The sequence below is a fragment of the Bos indicus genome, chromosome 9 (genome assembly GCF_029378745.1).
Source record: "Bos indicus isolate NIAB-ARS_2022 breed Sahiwal x Tharparkar chromosome 9, NIAB-ARS_B.indTharparkar_mat_pri_1.0, whole genome shotgun sequence".
NCBI classification, from domain to species: domain Eukaryota; kingdom Metazoa; phylum Chordata; class Mammalia; order Artiodactyla; family Bovidae; genus Bos; species Bos indicus.
In genome coordinates, this window is record NC_091768.1 from 76,371,409 (window position 1) to 76,390,771 (window position 19,363).

At 41.0% G+C, this 19,363-nt stretch overlaps 1 protein-coding gene across 1 annotated transcript; it reads left to right on the forward strand.

Moving 5' to 3' along the window:
* Positions 1 to 2,564: 2,564 nt before the first annotated feature.
* On the forward strand, positions 2,565 to 19,323 carry SMIM28 (small integral membrane protein 28). The gene is made up of 4 exons (XM_070795643.1): positions 2,565 to 2,675; positions 5,732 to 6,078; positions 18,993 to 19,084; positions 19,175 to 19,323. The coding sequence occupies exons 1-4, from the start codon at positions 2,565 to 2,567 to the stop codon at positions 19,321 to 19,323; spliced, it is 699 nt and encodes a 232-aa protein (XP_070651744.1).
* Positions 19,324 to 19,363: the final 40 nt, after the last annotated feature.

Sequence of the window (19,363 nt, forward strand, 5' to 3'; positions counted from 1 at the left end):
GATTGAAGGCAAAAGGAGAAGGGGCACAGCAGAGGAGGAGGTGGTTAGATAGCTTCACCAACTCAATGGACATGAGTTCGAGCAAACTCCAGGAGATAGTGGAGGACAGGGATGCAACCCATGGGATTGCAAAGAGTTGGACATGACTTAGCAACTGAGTAACAGCAACCCTGACAATGGGTTCTAACTATTATCTGTGGTCCAGTTCTCACTCCTAAACTCCAAATACTCAAACTCACATATACTGCAAACTTACCATGTCCAAAACTCAACTCCTGATCTTTACTCATCTTGTTTAAAAGACAAAACAACCTGCCCTATCCAGTCTTTCCCCTCCAGTGGTCATCCTTCCTATCACTCAAGTCTAAACCAGAATTCTTCTCGATCATTTTTCAATCTTCTACCACCTTTAGTGGTAGAACAAACAAATCTTGCTGACTCTAAAATATATCTAGAATCTCACTACCTTCACTTCTATAATACTAATCTGGTCCGCTATTTCTCAAGAGTCCCTGCTTTTGCCCTTAATTGTTATATCAATTTCCCACCCAGAGGCCTGAGTGATTCTTTTAAAATGGAAGTCAGATCTTGTCACTCTTCTGCTCAAAACTGCATGGCTTCTCCATCTTACTCAGAATAAAAGCTGAAATTCCTAAAATGATCTATAAACCCTGCACTCTGTGCTGTACCTTCCACGTATCCTCCCCACCCTTGTATTCTATCTTCTACTTTCTTCCTGGCCCACTGCTCCAGCCACTCTGACCTACCAGCCATTCTGAGAACTCACCATGCATGTGCCTGTCTCAGGGCCTTTGCATGACTATTCCCTTTGTCTGCAATGCTCTTCCTTCTGAAATCTTCATGACTCAGTCCCTTGAACCCTTCAGCTTTTTATACAAACATCACTTATGCTGTGAGATCCTAACTGACTGTCTACTTTTAAAATGCCTCCCCACTTTCAGCATTTACTGTGCTCCCTGTGCGTTTTCTCCATAGAATTTATCAGCTTTTGATGTAGTACATGTTATTTATGTAATTATATTTGTTCTTCTTGGTCCCCTCAGAATGTAATAAAAGCAGGAAGTTTTGTCTGGTTCATTCAATGCTGGAGGAGGGTCAGCATTACAGATTTACATTTAATGCATTTGGTCCAGATTTCCAATCTGCTTCTCAAGAAAGGAAGCTATTTAAATAAGTAGATAAGATGGAGAAAAGGTCATGCAAAAAAGTGAAATAGTGCAGTGGTCCCTAGGTGCTCCTAGGTGCTCCTCATGTTTCAATGTGGGGACACAGGATTGACTTAAAATAGGAACACGTTCATGGAACAAGGTAATGTGTCAACCAAAAGCACAAAATCAACTAATTCCACAGTAAGAAAGGAAGGCATGAAATGACAAAGGTGTTCCACAGTAGGATACTGACTGACGTACTGGGATCTCAGTGAAAACCCTTCTCACAAATAAGTTTGACAAAGTGCCAAAGTGCATTGGGGAGGACAGCTGTCTTTGAAAATGTAATGAAAACTATGGATCTTTCCACAAAAATTAAATGTATCTAAAAGTTCAGAAAGTTCACCACCCTCCCCTAAACCTATCCGTAGACCACCATGGGCCAAATGCTAAGAATCTTAATTAAGAAAAAAAAATATATCCCACTTAAAATATGACTTCAGCATCATAACAATCACTTGAATGAAGCCTGGATAGGAATATTGGTAGTTGCAATATTGATTTGCAACATACTGAGTAAATATTTGAAGCTAAAGTTTACTACAAGGAAGAATCCAACAGCCATGTCTTAAATGTTAAGTTCTCAATACATATGTAGAATTAAACATCCCCAAGTTACCTCAGTGAATATGCAAATTGAAAGTTTCTTACTGCTTGATATAATTTTATAAAGTTCATAAGGTAATTCATAAGGAAGACTATGTAGGTACTGGTAATTTGACTTTTTTAAAAAAACTGAAAACAGCAAACATTCCATCCAAACAATCTGAGCCATTGTCTCTCTGGCTTCTGTACAATTTTATCATTTAGCATCTTTCATCTAAATAATTCACCAAAATGTAATTAATGAGTCTTGCTTCTCTACCAAATACCCGCTTCTCCCTGTACCACAGAATCCAAAAATAATTAAAGGAAATTCAGGTTGGGTAGTTTTTCTTGCTCAGCTATATCTCTGGAGAAGGTGTGGTAAGGGAAGGGAGAGGGTCTTATTTACATCAAATATAAAAGCTCTTTACTCACTGAGACCATTTGCGGCACTCTAATAACACGAATGCAAAGAACATCTGTCTGAAATCTATTCTGTGTCTGGTATCTGATTCCATGCTTATATGACGAAGGCCACAGAAGCAAACCCAGAGGCACGGAATTTAAATATAGTCCTCAGAGGTCTCTCTGGTTGGTTTCTTTTCCCTTGTTGATCCTCATCAGAGAACAAATTTACCAAGAGCCATCAGCCGAACACACCCAAGCTGGATGTGGGCCAAGAAGCAGCAGCACTGTTGAGATCTGGGCAGCGAGGTGGAAGGGGAACCAGGGCACCAGTCGGGTAAAAGCATGCGGGCACTGCTGGGCAGCAGCTGGGGGAAGTTTGGCCACGCCGGCCGGGGAACATACGAGTGGTTAACCAGCGAACCCAGCCTCCCTCTTCTGGAAACTCAGCTGCAGGTCTGTACCTACAACTTATGCCTTTTCTTCCCCCAAAATATCCTTGTTAGCTTTAAAACCAACATCACCTATATTGTTAGGAAAACTTAGTGGCAACATTTTACATTACAGGTGTGACAAAAATATGAATCCACTGACTTGACCTGGTGTAAGGAGGTAACTTGAAAGCTGGATTCTTTTGACAATGATAAATTCAAGTAAAACTTGTCACAGAATATTCTGAAAACACCTGAGATAACAAATATATAAAAGAACACCTGAAGGCAGAAGTCAGCAAATTCTTGTCTGGGTATGACAAGGTTGCATTTTTGCTCAGTAAGCAATGTCTACATTTAAAAAACAATAACAAAAAAAGAAAGAGATTCCGGTTGGCCCTCCAACTGTTTCTAAGAAGCCAGGGATCTTACTTCAGGAGGGGCAGCAAAGACTTAAAGAGGTTTTGCCTCCAAGAAATGCAGCAGCTGCTTTGCTTTATCTGGGAAGTGCCCAAAGGGGGTCCCAATCTGAGGGTTCGTTAAGGAAAAATATTTATAGAAACCTAAAAACTCAGAATTAATTTTATGGTCAACAGGAAAGTGAGTGATACCACTGTCCCACAAGAAAGAGGGAAAGAAACCTATTTTCTTGTTTTCTAGAAAGTTGAGGGTTGAGATTGGTATTTAAGTTCTCTAAAACCAATTTTTACAGAAATAAATTATACACATATATGATATATCCTTCAGCAGTTACACTTTCTATTGCCTTTTTCTTTGAAGTAATCCCTGTAGTGCAAAGTCCTTGAGAAATATTAAAAAGCCACCTTGAGAGTAATGAACCATTTAGAATATTTGACTAAAGACATTCTTTCTGCATTAAAAAAAACAAAACAAAACAATTTGAACCAATATACTATGAATCATTTAAAAAACAAAGATACCATCATAAATTTGTTCTATAGCTCCATGGTCTCTTAATTAGGGGGGGGAAAAAAAGTTCTTTATCTCAAGAAATTGTCCTAATCTGCTGTATAAGTATCGATATCTGGACAAGATAACTCACCCAATGGAAGTACTGATTCCAGAAGGAGACAGTAGCATCTTTCTCAATTTTTTTGCAACTAATACCATTAGTGGTATAAAGTAAGAGGATTACATAAAAACTTTTAAATAGAATATTAAGTATCTTCATATTCAATGCATATGGAACTTAGAGGGTATAACAGTGTTTAAAATTTGATGCCCACAACGGTTCAGAAACTTATCCACATTTATTGAAGGAGAAAGAAGAAAAATCAGTTATATAAAATGGTCCGTGGTTATCAAGGTTGAAGAGTGATTAAGTATTAAGAGATAATAGCTTTAACATTGTAAATGATTTATCTAATGGGAGAAAATAAACATAGTTTAAATTGCTTTTTGAGTCCAACTTGTTTTAATAGTTGTAGTAAATTTATTTTTGAGTTCATCTATTCTTAAACTTATATAATCAAAGTCCTTGTTTTATCCTAACAGATTTTAAGAGTTCTGATAAACTAGATTATGTGTGAGAAAACTGAACAAATTCATAGTTCGTTGATTCATTATATTCTCAAGCCAACCTTCCAAAAAAAGATGATTTTACTCTCATTTCATACTGAAGAAAAACTAGAATCAGAGCGGGTAAGTGAATAGTCCATGGTCACACAGGTATCAGAAGGTCATATCGGAATTCAAGACCACAGCTGTCAAAGCCCAAAGATGACGCTCTGCTGCTCAAAAAAAACTTAAAAAATTGTAAGGATTTTAAGCTAAAATATCATAACTCATATCTTACCAAAACAAAATATCTAACAGGGTAAATATTAAATAGACCATCTAATTTCAAGTCAAAATAGCATCCATAGTTGTAAATTCTTTAGGAATTAAAGATAACAACAACAAACACTAGATAAATCAGTCTCTTAAACATTAAGGCCAGCAAAACATTTGTTCTTTTCACCAAAATCAAGGCAAAAAACCCAGCTCTCATAATTCTACTAGTGTAAGCTTTATTTTAAATCAGTAGATCTTAGTATGTTGTTTTTTTAAACACAATTATAAGGTTTTACACTGTTTTCTTTCCCTCTGTAGTAGTAAATACTAACATTCACATGCATTGTGAATGCAGAAGCATTTTAATACTTATTTCTTAGCAGCTTTATGTAAAGAGATGTCTATGCAATTTGGAACAGGACTTCTTTTTTCATACCTTGCTGTTGGAGTATCATTCTGTGCCTATTATATTGTTTACTCCACCAAGAATCATCATTATTCTTATAAGCTGATACTATCAAATCAATACCTTTTAGGTTATTCAAAAATTTACCTGTAATTCTTTTTCTTGAGTTCCAAATTTCTATATTTATCCTACAAATATTGCAAAAACAAACTGAAGGAATTTCACAATCTCAATCATCATAAGCATTGGCTATCCAATCAGATTTCAAATGTTATTTATATGTCATAGGAGCATGTAACAATGTCAGATTTTACTCCAGAATCAAAGAAGTTCCAAATGACCCTTGTGCAGCATAAAACATTATTGGTCTAATTCTAAATAAAGTACATAAATAGTAAGAGTTCTCATTCAATGAATGTGTGATGGACCTACCAACTAAACCTTATTCTAATATTTTTACTTCAGTGGATATATTGTAGGGTATCCTCATGTACTTTTGACATTCTGAATTCATACTTTATAAGTACACTTTAATTCATTGCCATAAATGAATGATTAGAGTGATTTTTAGAGTGAATAAATGATGGTGAAAGTGAAAGTCACTCAGTTGTGTCCAACTCTTTGCCACCCCATGGACCATACAGTCCATGGAATTCTCCAGGCCAGAATACTGGAGTGGGTAGCCTTTCCCCTCTCCAGGGGATCTTCCCAACCCAGGAATCAAACCCCGGTCTCCAGCATTGCAGGCAGATTCTTTACCAGCTGAGCTATGAGGGAAGCCCAAATGATGGTAGAATACGAAATGAAGACAGAGGCCAACCTTAGAACTCCAGGGGTCTTCTTTCCCCATCTTCTAACTCTATTCCGTTCCCCAACGCCAGGGCACCCAGAAGAGAAGTTCCACCCGGGAGGATGTGGAGCCCTTCCTGTTCATCCTTCTTCCAGCCACCGTCCTGCTCTTCCTGGCCTTTCTACTGCTCTTCCTGTATCGCCACTGTCAGACCCCTCGGCCCCAGGGCCAGGTTTCTGTCCTGGACCTCCCAGAGCACCCGCCTGCGGGGGAGATGACCGACTTCCTGCCCGGCTTACCCTGGAGCAGCGAGCAGACCTCCCCTTACTCCCCACTGCCCCCAGAGGCTGCCCTTCTCTCCAAGGTGTGTTCACCGCCCTCCTATGAGGAGGCCACCAAGGATGCTCCTGGGGAACAGGCTCTGGACGCGGGCATTCAGTGTGGAGTGGGTTCACCTGGGCTAGATAAGCAAATATAAACTGCTCCTGAAAACCATACAGAGCATGGCCCTCCACCCTTCAAACAGCCCACTTGGGCAGGGGGACAAGGGCCTCTGGACCTAAGAAGCTGTTAGTCACTGGTGGACACCGGGATGAATGGGTTGGGGATGGGGGTGGAGCTCAACAAATGTCAATCTTGTTAACTTATTTTTAAGTTCCTTAGGGGAAACTTTCCCCACGTTGTTCTAACAATGACTGGGCTCTTCTATAACATATACCCCTGAGAAAAACAAAAAGTTCTAATATGAGTTGAGGGGAAAAAAGAATTACTAGGGAACATAAGAACTCTATAGAGAAAGAAAACAGAAAAATGTTGATAAGCCAAAGATAACTACTTCGACCACCAAATAAAACTTTTCTTTCTACACAAGTTGTCCAGGGCCTCATTGTTTCACTTCTGTGTGAAGAGGCTTGGAGAGTTCTAGAAGGAGAGAAAAAAACAGCTCTGGAGCTGCAGGGGTCAGTGGACCCAGTGTATTTTCAAGGCTGTTGTAAATAATGGTGAAATATATTTAAATATTAATGAGGAAAGAACTGACATTTGCAAGCATTTTAGCTAAAAAAAAAATAAAGTGCTACAAAATTCTCTCGTGAGTAGCATCGCTCTGTTTACCTTTTGACTTGCTTCCTAGATTTGGCTTGGTTATGTGGGACTGTCTCACACTAGAATATCAGGGGCTGTCTCTAACTGTGCCGTGGCAGGACAAAAGATGGCTGTTCCCACACATTATCTTGGGGGGACCCGGTAACAATGTATGTTCATCAAGCAGTATTAAGAGTAGAAATCAGTTTAACATTGGAAAGGAAAAGTCAAATCTTTTTTATTCCCTTATATAGGATTGAAGGATTGTTTTATTTTTCATTTTTGCTATACAGTAGGTCTTTGTTGGTTATCCATTTTAAATGTAGCAATGTGTACAAGGAAAGGTCAAAATCTTAAAGAGAAACACAGATAAGCTCTAATGGGGTCTTATAAATCACATTGTTCAAGCTCTTGCTTTGCAGATGTCAAAACTAGAGCTGAGAGAGGTTAAATACCTCCTAAGAGGCAGAGCTGGGACCAGAAGCCTCTCTGACCTGGGTCAGAGCACCTTTCATAGTGCCAGCTGGTCTCCCAAGAAAACTGCAAATGTGGAATTTCAGTGCCCACTCCAGACTGGGGGTCAGGGCTCAAAATAAGATGGACATAGCTGAATTTGGAATGGATACAAATCTCCCTCTGTGATTTTCAAATGGGGAGGTAGAGGTGAGTCATTTACACTTGGGGGCTGTATCCGGATACCCATGGGGGTGGCAAGGTGGCACACAAGGTCCTTAAATTTATATTCAGTGCTGTAATTTCAGGGGTAAAACTTTTTTGTTTTCATAGTATAAACTAAACAAACTTCTGATGGTTCAAAAATGAACAAAAAATGATGACTCTTCAAAATTTTTGACATGAACATTTTTATACTAGATACACAACATGGTAGAGTTGTAGAAAAATAACAAAGTACACTGCATTACTTTTCAAATGTAATCTGATAGAAATACTAGCAACTTCTTTCAAGACTTAAGCAAAATATAATCTGAGTGAAAAATCAATAAAATTTATTTCAGGAAAATTGTACTAAACAATTCTCTAATGGTCTTTAAGGGAAGTAAATAAACAAATGGCAATGAGAAGCTCAGCAGACAGCCTTCTTTTTTTAATCCTAAGAATCTAGTTCTCTGTGAGACTCTGTTGATTTCCCAACTGCCATTTCTTCCTTTTCCTTTGCTAACAGACCCTGATTTGGTTCTGAAATCCTAGGACCGCCTGTGAGAGGCAGACAGATTTCCCTTCCCCCTGCCCACACCAGTGGATACACAATGAGAGTTAATCATAGTGATCTCAATTCCTTGGCCAGGGACTGATTTGGTCTTTGGGGCTGATGGGGGAAATGTACACAGGAGGAGAGGCTTGCTCTAAAAAAAGACTGCCTCACATTAAAAAAAATGCATGGAAGGAAACACTCTTCCTCTCTGCTGGATGTTACATGTCTGTATGCGGTACCTAGGGCTGTTCCTTGGAGAAGGCAATGGCACCCCACTCCAGTACTCCTGCCTGGAAAATCCCATGGACGGAGGAGCCTAGTAGGCTGTAGTCCATGGGGTGGCTATGAGTCGGATACGACTGAGCAACTTCACTTTCACTTTTCACTTTCCTGCATTGGAGAAGGAAATGGCAACCCACTGTAGTGTTCTTGCCTGGAGAATCCCAGGGACGGAGGAGCCTGGTGGGCTGCCGTCTATGGGGTCACACAGAGTCGGACATGACTGAAGCGACTTAGCAGTAGCAGCAGGGCTGTTCCTTGCAACCAGAAGCAAGACATTGGCCAGGACTAGTATTGAGGATAGTAGAGTAGAAAGATGGACAATACCTGGGTTGATGATTGTCATGCTGCCTAATAACCCTGCAAATGTCTATATTTTCATCAGAGTATACCTTTCCCACCACTAACCATTTAAGCCACGCTTGGTATTTGTAGACAAAAGCATCCCAAATACCACAGTTTCAAAGGCCAATATGGAAATGCATTGTCATGTTTTAAAATATTCTGATAGGGTTTCCCTAGTGGCTCAGTGGCAAAGAATCAGCCTGCCAATGCAGGAGACACAGATTCAATCCCTGGTCTGGGAAGATCTCACATGCTGCAGAACAACTGAGACTGAGCGCCACAACTTCTGAGCCCATGTGCTGCAACTACTGAAGCCCGAGTAACTCAGAGGCAGTGCTCCGCCACAATGGAGCCACCACAAGAGACGCCGCCACAGTGAGAATCCCACGCATCATGACTGGAGAGCAGCCCCCGCTCGCCGCAAGTAGAGAAAAGCCAAGACCCAGCACAGCCCAAAATAAGCAAACAATAAATGTGTTTGTGTTTTGGTAGACTTACTTAAAATAAGTAGTCAATGCTAGGACTCATTGAAGACTTTACCAGTGATAAAGGAAACATTTTCTTTTGTGGAACCAAATCAAGCTGTAAGAAAATAAACTACAGCCCCCAGGCCGAATTCCACTATATTTTCATCAGAGAATACCTTTCCCACCACACACCATTTAAGCAACCTGTTATGGTACATCCTGTGAGACAGACTGATTTTTACATTTTTCAATAGTTCAAAAAAAAAAAAAGGATATTTCATGACACATGAAAGCTATATGAATTAGAATTTTAGTGGCTGGAAATAAAATTGGAACCCAGCCATTCCCACTTGTCTATGGCTCTTCCTACATCAAGAGTCAAGTAGTTACAGCAGAGACTATTTGATCTTCAAAGCCCCAAATACTTACTGCCCAGTTCTGAAAAGGTTTGCTGACACTTGCTACACACCAGTAGACTTCAACCCTAGTGCATGGTAGAATTACTCAAGGAATTTTTAGAAATACTGATATCAGGACCCATATAGACCAATTAAACAGAAATAGAGCCAGAGATTCTAATACAAAGGCAAGTCATTTTCTAGGTAATGTGAGTGGATACAAAATACAGGTGAGCTTCTATCCAGGTGTAAGGTACCATGTTTAGAGAAAATAAGTGTGTAAATCTAGCTTTGAGCCATCATTTATAACCCAACATTCTCTGTAAATACTTCCCTGAAGCCATCAGCGTAATGTGCTGTTGCTAAGGCACTTCAGTCGTGTCTGACTCTGTGCGACCCCATAGACGGCAGCCCACTAGGCTTCCCCGTCCCTGGGATTCTCCAGGCAAGAACACTGGAGTGGGTTGCCATTTCCTTCTCCAATGCATGAAAGTGAAAAGGCAAAGTGAAGTCGCTCAGTCGTGTCCAACTTTGGCGACCCCATGGACTGCAGCCCACCAGGCCCCTCCATCCATGAGATTTTCCAGGCAGGAGTACTGGAGTGGGGTGCCATTGCCTTCTCCGCAGCATAATGTGCATCTGCTACCAATTCAACTCACAAAGCAGGATTTGCAAACAGAATATTAGAAACAATCATGTAAACAGTGCATCCTTTTTTAAATGTTGACACAACTGGCATACACGGGTAGTACTAGCTGTTAGCACTCCAAGCCACAGAGTGGAATTTATAAAAAACCAGGGATGAAAGAACTAGATTTTAACAGCTAAAAAGTATTTGGAGAAGCAATAACTGTAGCCAGAAAAGATTAAGAATGGGAGGGAGGCGACTTCCCTGGCAGCCCAGTGGTTAAGATTCCACGTTTCCAATGCAGGAGGCCTGGGTTCTCTCCCAGGTCAGGGAACTAGATCCCACATACCACAACTAAAAACCCTCAAGGCTGCACTAAGACCCTGCATGGCCAAATAAGTAGTTTTTTTTTTTTTTTTAAGAGGTAGTATAATAGTAACAGTGACCAGAATGTAGACATTTTCACTAAATTCTACATTGGATCAGAAAATATCACTAAGGCATCATTTTCTACAAAAGAAAAGGAGTCCAGTTTCTGGTCTGGCATGAAAGGAGCTTGAAAGTCATTTCTCCATCATAACAACAACAAAAAGCCCAAGAAACTGAAAAATCAACAGCTCCTCTTAAATTCAGCAAACTGTGGTCATAGGGCAAACCATTGGCCCCACACTCGAGAGAGATGGATACAGAAAATCACAACTTACCTTCAGCAGAAGCCCACACATAGAAACCTCCTCAGGAAACGGGGCCAGAGCTGGGGAAAACCGAACTGCAACTGAAGGACTGCCAGAGGCTCAGAGTAGGCAAACCTGAGAACTAAACACTCCAGAGGGACCCACACTCCGTGAATTTTGCCTCTAGGAGCCCTACCAGATTCTCACAGTGGAGTTCTGAGGAAAAAAACCTTATTGTGCTTCCAGCAGAAGGAGAGGAAGAGGGACCATCCCGAAATCCATCACCACGTTCTGTTCTTTGTAACAAAGCCTGCCCTCAGGAGAACTACTTCTCCAGGGCCTAACCTGCTTGGGTTTTATCAGAACCTAACTCACCTGGGAGGGGGCGGGGAATCTGCAGGCCCAGCTGATTCTAGTCTTACACTGCAGAGTGGGCAAACACCCAACTAGCTTATTCTAATAAAGGGGAGAAAAGGAAAAAGCAACAGAGAAGCACTTACGAAGTTCACAGCCCAGTGGCACAGGCTCACTTAAAGACTGGGACCTAATCATAAAACTATAAAACATTTTCCCTTCCCCCACATCTAACCACCAACCACCACGTAATTAAAGGCCTATTTACTGCAGTTCTCTTTGCCTAGGACATCGAGTTTACCCTTCAAGAAAGAATTGTATACTAAAAGGCACAAAACACAATTTGAATTAACAGAGCAAGCATCAGAAACAGATCCAGAGATGGCAGGAATGTTGTTGGAATTATCAGGCCAGGAATGTAAAATAAATATGATTAATATGCAAAGAGCTCTAATGGAAAACACAGACAACAAGAACAGAAGGGCAATGTCTGCAGAGAGACTGAAATTCTATGAAGGAACCAAAAAGAAGTGCTAGAAACCAAAAACACTGTCACAGAAATGAAGAATGCTTTTGATGAGCTTATTCAGTAGACTGGACACAGTTGAGGAAGGAATCTAAGGAAATATTAATAGGAAATTTCAAAAGGGAAAAGCAAAGAGAAACAAAAAACTGGAAAAAAAAAATATATACAAGAGTCGTGAGACGACTGTAAAAGGTGATGGTGTGTGCATGCTCAGTCATCTCCGACTCTTTGCAACCCCATGGACTGTAGCCCACCAGGCTCCTCTGTTCATGGAGTTTTCTAGGCAAGAATACTGGAGTGGGTTGCCATTTCCTACTACATAAAAGACCCTGATGCTGGGAAAGATTGAAGGCGGGAGGAAAAGGGGACGACAGAGGATGAGATGGTTGGATGGCATCACCGACTCGATGGACATGAATTTGAGTAAACTCCAGGAGTGGGTGATGGACAGGGAAGCCTGGTGTGCTGCAGTTCATGGGGTCGCAAGGAGTCGGACATGACTGAGTGACTGAACCGAACTGAAAAGGTGTTACATAGGTATAATGGGAATACCAGGAAGCGAAAAGAAATATTAGAAGCAACAATGACAACAAATTTCCCTAAATTAATGTCAATCACAGATCCGGGAAACTCAGAGAGCATCAAACAGGAAAACAAACAAAAAATACCCCTACACCTGGGCATTTCGAATTCAAACCACAGAAAACCAAAAATAAAGGAAAAATCTTGAAAGAAGTCAGACGGGGTGAGAGGGAAAGTTTTACATATAGAAGAGGAAAGATGAGACCAACAACTTCATCTCAGAAACCATGTGGTCCCAAAGACCAAATCAGTCCCTGGTGAAGGAACTGAGATCACTGTACTCTGATATTAGAATAAGGCATCCTAAGTCCCACCATGTTCTCAGTGCAATGCAGGACTTTGCCGTACAGAGTTAAAATAAAGCTTCTCCTTCTCCAATTCCTCCCCCCATATTCAGACAATACACATAGTTGGATGTTTTGAAAGGCCAGCATTAGCATTCATCCTCTCTATCTGGATTCTGAACAAGGCGAGGCAAAAGTTACAAATTCTCACTTTAAGCATTGAATCTTCTTGGTTCTAAATTATTCATTATTTACTCCTTTATCACACTAATAAGCCCTGCCTCAGAGAGTTGTTAATAAAAAGATCCGATGTTAAAACACACATCCACCATAAGGGCAGAGTAAGTATTAGTACCTTTCTCTATTTATCTTCCCATATACGATATCAGACATTCTCACTCTCTTGTAGGGAAACTAAGATATCAGAACCTACTCAGCCATCAGCCTTACCAGGCTAAATGCCCAGAGCTCACATCATTTTTAGGGGCCCATGAAAATATTTTAATTTCTTTTAAAACCAGAATTTAAAAAGTTAATTTGGGGGGGCATCAAAAATTATATTCATCTTTATAACAACAGAGACATAAAATACAAATGTTTGTATTTTTCTACAGAGGAAGGGACCCACCAAAGCAAAAGTGCTTTGGGCCCATCACAGTTATAATGCAGCCCTGGGAGGAAGGCTGTCCCAGATCAAAGGAAGCCAACTCTAGGCAAGGAAACCAGAGAAATCTGAAATTTTTTCAGAGGAAATACCATTGCCTTCTCCCGTGAGTTACCTAGTTGTGGTATATTTGGTTTCCACTTTTACTTCACGTCATGAACCTGTTAACATCAGTGTGGATATCCCTCTATGTTTTTTAAAAACACTCACTGCAGTCTCAGAAGTTATATCAGCCTCATATTGATTAGAATTGATGTTTTACTTTTAAAGACATTCCCAGCTTTAGACCTTAGCTTTCTTATCCTTAACCCCACATTCAATAAATGTCTCTTCATTTTCTGTGGTCCATGAGAAAGGTGGTTCACAGGTGCTTCTAAAGACACTCAATCACGATCAGTGTCTGATAAATTCAGATTGGCATTCATTCAACATTTATCAAGCAATTATGTGTCAGGCACCAAGTGTAAACAGGGCTTCATGGGTTGCTTTGTGTCTAAATAATGGATGACTATTAAAATTCTTACCCAAACTAAAGGAGAAACCAAGCAAAAGAAAAGATTACATTTTCCATTAGAATACCAAGTTGCTATCCATTTTATAGTTATATTTGAGATTATAGTAACTATAAAAAGACCAAATATTTAATTACATTGTGAGTACAAGAATGGCCTCTGAGTAAACAATGACTTGAATGTAAAATAAAAAAGGCTGAGCACTGAAGAATTGATGTTTTCGAATTGTGGTGCTGGATGAAACTATTAAGAGTCACTTGGACAGGAAGGAGATCAAACCAGTCATTCCTAAAGGAAATCAACCCTGAGTATTCATCGGAAAGACTGATGCTGAAGCTGAAGCTCCAATACTTTGGCCACCTGATGTGAAGAGCCTACTCACTGGAAAAGACCCTGATGCTGGGAAAGATCAAGGGCAGGAGAGAGCAACAGAAGATGATATGGTTGGACAGCATCACTGACTCAATGGACATGAATCTGAGCAAACTCCAGGAGACAGGGAAGGACAGGGAAGCCTGGCGCGCTGCAGTCCATGGGGTCGCAGATAGCTGGACTCGACTTAGTGACTGAACAACAACAGCAACAAAGGGCAAAATTCTATACGTTTCTAAACCCCACCAACACCCACTACAGCACCATTCGTAGACGACATATAAATTACTCTTTTAGCTATTATTCCTGAAATAAACCACCTCAAACAGAACGGCATTTTAAAAAGCAGCCATTTTTTTTATGCTCACAGATTCTGTAGGTACTGCCTGTGTCTGCTCTGTGACCTCTGGGGCCTCAGCATGGAAGAAGGGAGGCTGTCTGGAGGACAAGGAGCTGGCGCTGTCGGAACCCCTGGTCACTCACGTGTGGTGGTTGTCGCCAGCTGTCAGTCAGGACCTCAGCTAGGAACCTACACGTAGCTTTCCTTGGAACTGCCTGGGCTTCCCTCCAGCAGGGTTGTTGGATTTCTAAGCGCGGGTAGCCCTAGAACTCGGTGGAAGTTTTTAATGACCAGGCCTCAGAAGTCACACAGTCTGCCCAGTTTCAAGGAATAGGAGCAGAGGCCTCATTCTCTCATGGCAGGTGCAACAAAGTCACGTTATAGGAACAGCATGTTGGATGAGAGACAATGTGGCAACTGTCTCTGGGAAATAAAGTCTGCTTCAAGGATGGAATAATCCATGACCAAAAGACATCAGCAATTGGCATTAGTACTTCTCTCATATATTTGAATTCTCCTTTGACAACACGGTGGGATTGCCCTTTCACACCCTCCCAAAGTCAGTTAAGGCCTGATGACGTGCTTTGGTCCATGAAATATGGATGGAAGTGCAGGAAGCACTTACAGTCAATCCTCATGATTCCTAGATTCCATACTTGCAAATTCACCTACTTGCTGATATATCTTTGTAACCCTCGCATCAATACATCACTTTCTGGCTCATGGGTGGACGTGTATATGCGTAGAGTGGTGGAAAAAACCAAGCCACCAAAGACACATTCCCAGATAAAGTCGAACAAGGCTAAGCTCTGTTTTCTACTTACAGGTCTCATACATTGTCCTTCTCATAGTTTATTTAGTGGCACATTTTTCACATTTTTGTGCTTTTTGTTGGTGATTTTGCTCTTTTAAATGCCTCTCAGGCATAGTGCTGAAGTGCTATAAGTGCTCCTAAGAGAAAAGAAGGATGGGATGTGCCTTTTGGAGAAGACACAGAAACTTCAAGAATGCATAAGTTACAGTGCTGTTTTTTGTGAGTTCAGTGTTAATAAATTAACAGCATATATTAGGGACTTCCCTGGCAGTCCTGTGGTTAAGACTCCATACTCCCAATGCAGGGGCACGGGCTCAATGACTGGTTGGGAAACTAAGATCCCACACACTGCACAGTGTGGCAAAATAGATTAATAAAAGCAGAGTTTGTCAGAATGGATTTTAAAAAGGCTACATATTGATGAAAATATAACCAGAGGTTCAGAGGAACCTAAGTCTGTATTTCCTGTAGTACCAATGGCTCAGTATTCACTAGCTCAATGTCCATGGTGAGTGTATAGAACATACATAGCTGCCATGAATAATGAGAGATGGCTCAAATTCCTGCTGCAGGATTCTCCTGTGCTTGCTCCCCTGCTGGGATGAACTTGGAGACCCTGGTGATATAAAGGTGCCACAGTGCACCATCACAAATGCCATAAATCTTAAATAAAACATCTTCACAATGTCATGTAAATACTGGTTAGACATGAGCTAATAAAAAGAAAAAATTTTACTTTAATTAATCAATAAGAAAACTAGCTAGATAATTTGACATGTTAGTATAAAACTTGAGTCTTCTGAATTTCATTGTTCATTCTAACTGAAATTAATTTAAAATAAATCCCTTTCTTTCCTTCCTTCTGTTCTTTTACATGACTAATTATCAACTTGTAAATATATATAATTCAACTTAGTCACCTGTTATCTTAATTAATTGTATATTTCAAACCCTATAAAATGAATGTCTCCAAATGTAGCCTCAGTTTTTATACAAATAAAATACTCTTCCCCTCAAAAAGCATTGATAACTGTAAGGTATGCTACAGGTGAAAAAGAACAACAAATTTCTTAAGCAACACTGTAAATTACTTTCTTTTCCTCTTAAAAAAAAATATTGCTGTAAGGTAAAATTGTATTCTCAACTTGGCAAATTTACCTATGGAATGGATCACATCTGTTACATGAGTTAAAATTCATGTTGATATATGGCAAAACCAATACAATATTGTAAATAAAATAAAATAAAAATAAAAAAATAAAAAATAATAAAAATAAGTCAAAATTAATTATTTAGCCTTCACTAAATAATTCAAACATATCTCAGTAATAGTAATAGATTTGCTATAAACCCTAGAAAGTGTCATATATCCTCAGACCACTGCATACCTGTTTGAGCAGGAAACGGGAAGGAAACAAAAAGACATAAATTGCTTTAAAAGCGCTAGGCCCACAGAACATGATATTATCCAGGAACAGAAAGGAATGGAGCACTGATAGATGCTACAACATAGATGACTCTTGGAAGCATAACACTAAGTGAAAGAAGCCAGTCACCAAAGATCACATGTTATATATAATTCCATTTATATGAAATGTCCAGAATTGGAAAATCCATACAGAGAGAAAGTAAAGAGTCAGACATGACTGAGCGACTAACAATGTACTCTATACACTATTGAGACAGAAGATAGATTACTGATTGCCAGGGACCCGGAGGCTGGGTGTGCTGTGTGCTCAGCTGCTTCAGTCGTGTCCTACTCTTAGCAACCCCATGGACTGTAGCTCGCCAAGCTCCTCTGTCCATGGGATTCTCCAGGCAAAAATACTGGAGCGGGTTACCATGCCTTCCTCTAGGGGATCTTCCCAATTCAGGAATCAAACCCAAGTCTCTTTTGTCTCCTGCATTGACAGGTGGATTCTTTATGATCTGAGCCACCAGTGGAGATTAGGAGTAACTGCTAAATTGTATAGGGCTTTTTTCTGGAGTGATGGAATGCTCTAGAATTAGTGCTGATGCTTGTATAATACAATGAACATACTGAAAAACAATGAACTGTATTTGTTAAAATGGTGACTTTTACACCCATGGCTGATTCATGTCAATGTATGGCAAAAACCACTACAATATTGTAAAGTAATTAGCCTCCAATTAAAATCAATAAATTAAAAAGATAAATAAATAAAATGGTGACTTTTATGTTATGTGAACTATATATCAAAACAAAAAATTTTTAAGGTAGACCCACTGCTGCTGCTGCTGCTGCTAAGTCACTTCAGTCGTGTCCAACTCTATGTGACCCCATAGATGGCAGCCCACTAGGCTCCTCTGTCCCTGGGATTCTCCAGGCAAGAATACTGGAGTGGGTTGCCATTTCCTTCTCCAGTGCATGAAAGTAAAAAGTGAAAGTGAAGCCGCTCAGTCATGCCCGACCCTCAGTGACCCCATGGACTGCAGCCCACCAGGCTCCTCCGTCCATGGGATTCTCCAGGCAAGAGTACTAGAATGGCTATCATAAAAAAGTCAGATAATAACAAGTGTTGGGTAAGGATATGTAGAAACAGAAAGCTCACACCCCACACCAGTGTGGAAGTGTGTTCTAACCAATGGACCACCAGGGAATTCTGTGGTACAGTCACTTTAAAACACCGTCTGCCAGTTCCTCAAAAAAGTAAATATAGAGTTACCATTTGACCCAGCAATTCCATTCCTAGCTTTTACCCAAGAGAAATGAAAACATGCCCAACAGAAACATATATACACATGTGCACAGCAGTATTACTACTCAAGCCAAAAGTTTGAAGCAATTCAAATGATCATCAACTGATGAAAGAATAAACAAAACGCTTATCGAACTGAATATTTTTCAGCCATTAAAAGGACTGAAGTACTGATACATGCTACAATGTTGATGAACCTTGAAAATATTTTGTCAAGTGAAAGCAGCTAGTCAGAAAGGTCCACATTCTATATGCTATGTTTGTGTCCTCCTAAACATTTGTATGTTGAAACCCTGATGCCCAATATGATGGGTTAAGAGGTGGTGGCTTTGGGCAGTGATGAGGTCATGAAGAAAGACCCCCACATGAGTGGGATTAGTGCCCTTATAAAAGAGACCAGAAAAAACTCCTTCTGCCATGTGAGGGTACAATAAGCAGTCTGCCAGAGGAAGAGAACTGTCGTCTGACCTTGCTGGACTTGGACTTCCGGCCTCCAGAACTGTGAGAAACACATTTCTGCAGTTTAGAAGTTACCCAGTCTGTGATATTTTGTTAGAGCAGCCAGATGTATTAAGACATTGTATGATCCCATTTATAGGAAAGTCCAGAACAGAAACAAAGAGCAGATGAGTGGTTGCCTAGGACTGGGTGGTGGAGATTTAAGAATGACTAATGGGGTTTCAGTGGGGTTTCTTTCGGGGGTGGAAGATGAAGACCATGTTCTAAAATTCACTGTGGTGACGGTTGCACAACTGTGAATACACACTAAATACCATTGACTGGTATGTCTTAGGTGGGTGAACTGTATGGTAAGTGAATTTTTTCTCAATAATTCTCTTAGAAAAAAAAAAGACTAAATCTAACCAAAAACTTCTAAAATCACTAGGGCCTGGCCACTGTCCCCTCTTTCTCTTTCCCATCACACTTTCCCAGCCTGTTACATCTGATGGGGTGACTTAAGGGTTTGGGGGCTCTTTGGTGGGGAGAGGACAAGAAACCAGGACAGTTCAAGATTTTCTCAGGGTGTGACTGTGGCCTCACCCACTTCCTTCCCCTGGGCCCCTGACTGCTGTTTGGACCCTAAGCTCCCGTCTAAGGTGTGAGTGGGGCGGCCTGCTTGCCTTTGTTCCGGGATCCAACCCGGGCACGGAGCATTCGGCCCACGAGGGTGCGGACAGGGGCGGCCAAGGTCAGAGTCGGGAGAAGCATCGCCTCACCCCGCCCCCCGCCTTCCACTGAGGCACTCAGGAGGGCGAGCCGTGCTCACCTCCCTCCGCAGGCGTAGACCCGTCAGCAGAACCGGCTCGCCGCGCGGGTGGGGCCGCGGGAGAGGTTCCCGGGCCGGTTACACCAGAAACCCCACGGGCCGGCTGCTCTGCCCTCCTCCGCCCCCGGCTCCCATGGTGGACGCCTCTGCGTGCCTGTTAACTAAAATACAAGGGCGAGGACGGAGGAGACTCCCAAGGAA